Raw genomic sequence first — 3,538 nt, 5'->3', positions numbered from 1 at the left:
TATGACAGCCTGGTTGAGCAGTCATATGTAAGCAGCGTGAACAGGAGGGGACTTAGCACACAGCCCTGAGGGGAGCCAGTGCTGAGGACTATGGAAGATGAGGAGACATTGTGGATCCTCATAGACATATACATATTCATATACATATTTCATCAACAACAATTAGGCTTTGTTTCTATTCAATAAACCAGCTAAGAAACTAAAAACTAATTTTCACTGATATTCTCCACTGAAAAGATTAAAAGGTTTAAAATCATTTTTCTTAATTCTGAAAACAACCACCTGTTGTTCTCTCAAAGCTCCAAGTGGATTCTGTTCGGTTCATCCATTATTGCCATAACATGGATATTTATTCACTTCACCAGTTGTAGGTTGTATTTTGGTAGCATTTGTGTATGTGCATGTCATTCTGTCTGTAATCACGATAACTTAAAATGTGTTGAATTAATTTGTTAAAACTTGTATTAGTGTAAAGTTGGGTCATGTTAAAAACGCCATTAAATTTTCTCTTACATCCAGCAAGGCCATCAAGTCCACTTAATGTTTTGTTTTTCACAAAGAGACAAAAAGCCCTATAACTTTGATGATTTCTGGTGGTATGCATTGTGAACATATAGAAAGTACCTCTTTCCTGGAAACACTGATCTAAAGGTGAAAGTGATAAAAATGTTTGAGGTATTTTAAACCATGTTCATTGTTGCCATTGTCTGTACTGAAAAATATACTGACATATCATCAAAGATATGTGGGGATTGTAAATATAGTGTATTATTTTATTATGACTTTGTTATGTACCTTTCAGTAACTGTTATAGCCATTTAAATACATTAATATACAATGTTCCTGCACTGAAAACTTTTTAAAAATGCTCCTTCTGTCTCTGAAACAGCATGTTCATGTCCTTTCTCTAGTCCTTGAATCCAACATTTCTTTGCAACAGTAGCCCTGCTGTCCTCATTCTGGTGGGGTTCCCCTGCAGTTTCAGCTTTCAAGTTGAAAAACGTCCATGTCTCTGTGTAACTGGAAGACTGATCAGCTCAGTAGTGGCCATAGATTAAATTCAGCCTCTCCATATACTGACCACTCTGTTTGTCGTTTTTACAGTGAGCAGTGCCACCCTGTGGTTGAGAGAACGCTGCCTATGAAGACCAAAAAGGTGCAAATAAGAATTGGTGGTGAAACTAGGAAAGAAAATAAGGCAGAGACATGTGAGAGTGTCAAAGATGACAAAGATCTCCTGACCTGGTCTCCTGAATTAGGTGGAAACTGATCCTGGACTGGATCCTGATTCAGTGCCCTCCTCCTCATTTTTCTGCAGAGTAAAAGCAGTGACCAATAATGACCACATTTTAGTTATATCCACCTGTTTCGTGTCCATTATCACATGAGAGTTGGTTAGTAAATTGTAACAAACTCGAAATCTTATAGTGACCACAGGAAATGCAAAATGTCTATCACTGTGAGAAAACCCAGACAATGAAGGCAGTCACTATTTGTAGCTATATTTTTTTAACATGTTAGATAATGAACTGAATTATATATTGAATTGTATTAAAACATAATTTGGAAACAACACGAACTGAAAATTCATACCAATAGAAAACATGAAAACTGTCCTTGGAAGCCTTCCTTTTTTGTATTGTAACACTTTGTAATACAGCTCACTTTGATATATATAAGTACAATACTGTAACTATATACTGTTACACTCTTGTGCTTGCTAACGCGCTGTAACTTACCACAAGTTAAACATAAAAATACCAGGCTATACCTGGTAAATGTTTGTGTTTAGTTACACCTATGATCCAGTTATCCTAGAGTTATGAATTCAGCATTACAATTTTGTTGTCCTTCTTATTGCTGTGTTGTTGTTGGATTGGTTACCTGTGTACCACACCATGATTACAGTACTGAAACATAAAAACTAATACCCAGACTCATGGATTGTTCTTTTTTCTTTGTTCTCCAAAAGCTTTTAAGTATGATGAGCCTCTGCAGACTGGACTCTGAGAAAATAATTAGCTGGGATACTTTTCTAGTTAAAAAAAAAGGGAACATAGAGGTTGTGGTTGGATAGAAAATGGCCCTTGACTCAACTTTGACTCTAACCACAAACACGTCCTCACTACTGACATTTCCTCTTTTCATCCTCTACTGCATAGAAAAATAAGTCAAGCTAAAGCACTCAGGGCTGATTCACCTCTTTTAATTTAGATTAGATTTGTGGTTTTTGCAGAAATAGTGAACACACAAAAATTCACAACACGCTGCATTTAGATGCTTCAAATCCTCAACATGTACGTAAAATTAACTGCTCGGTCAACTAAAAAATAATCATTGGTAATTTGAGATGAACTAACTCTTTCAATTTCAATTAAACAACAATAAAATTGTTGTTTAATAATGAAATCCGTCTTACAAGCACTTCTGCAACAGTTCTGCATCAGCATAACAAAGAGCAACATTCGTGCATGCATCATGAAGTTATAAAAGTTGTACTCACCTGTAGAGGAAGACAGCTAGTGTGATACCACACAGAAGGAATCCAATTGCAGGTGGGAGTATGTATAGAAAATATTGTGATGAAATTGATTCTGTATAAAATCAGCAGAGAATTCATTTAAATGGCTTATTTGACCTTTACTAGAAGTGATTCATCTGCCTTTTTTCACTACCCACCTTTGGGACTATCAGACAAAGTTAAATTCCATGTAATGATATTTACACCACGGTTGCCTGCTATGCTACATTTATAAAGTCCTTCATCTTCGGGCTGAGCACTACAAATAATTAGCTTTGTAGGGAGCTCATGATTTATTTTCAGTCTATGCAATGAGAAATTTGAATAGGTGCGATTCAGCTCAATGGAATAATGAAAAACAGATCTGTTGTTAGTCCAGGAGATTTGCGTTGTATTTGTCTTGGATATGTTGCAAGTCAGCGTCACTGAGTCTCCTCTGGACACCATCATAGCTCTGTTTTCGTCTTGAAGCATTACTGAAGTTTAGAGGGGAAAAATATCTTAATATAAAATGTGGATATCTCTAACAGTGTATGAAGTTTAACGGCGACAATAAGTCAATATAAATATATATCGGTATCTAATCTAGAAGAAAAATAATCTTAAACACAAATGTAGTCTTTACCTGCAGAGACATGCCACATCACTAAAAGCTTGATGAAGAGCAGTGCTGCTTGGTTTAGCTTGAACATCATGATCATCAGACAGAGAGAGAAACAGACCTGAACTTCCTGTCAGCTTTATTTGTGTCTGAGGAGGAGCCACAAAAGGGAAGTGGCAAGTTGCTTTATTTCTGAATTCTGAACTAATGTATGTGACTGTGTAAATAATAATTAAATAATATAACATGTCAATGTTAGACAATGACTTTAAAATTAGAAGGTTGATTCAAAGTTTAAAGGTTGATTTAAAAATATATAATCTCACCACTAGGTGTCAGTAGATTGCCGTTTGCAGTCAAATGAACTGTGTGTTGTTTCGTTCGCTACCGACACATCACTAGTCCATTGCACTAGA

The 3,538-nt window shown here is 35.9% G+C and overlaps 1 protein-coding gene across 1 annotated transcript; it reads right to left on the bottom strand.

The window, feature by feature from the left end:
* Positions 1-1,037: 1,037 nt before the first annotated feature.
* LOC146651011 (uncharacterized) lies at positions 1,038-3,222 on the bottom strand. The gene is made up of 5 exons (XM_085383598.1): positions 3,147-3,222; positions 2,680-2,997; positions 2,504-2,594; positions 1,243-1,312; positions 1,038-1,139 (listed from the first exon to the last, which is right to left on the bottom strand). Exons 1-5 carry the CDS (start codon positions 3,220-3,222, stop codon positions 1,038-1,040), a joined length of 657 nt encoding a protein of 218 aa, XP_085239724.1.
* Positions 3,223-3,538: the final 316 nt, after the last annotated feature.

Source organism: Rhamphochromis longiceps, linkage group LG16, assembly GCF_057381845.1.
Source record: "Rhamphochromis longiceps isolate RC_006_pf linkage group LG16, R_longiceps_female_GT1.1, whole genome shotgun sequence".
Taxonomy (NCBI): Eukaryota; Metazoa; Chordata; class Actinopteri; order Cichliformes; family Cichlidae; genus Rhamphochromis; species Rhamphochromis longiceps.
The sequence above is the reverse complement of the archived record's forward strand: the minus strand, read 5'-3'. Positions and strand labels throughout refer to the sequence as shown.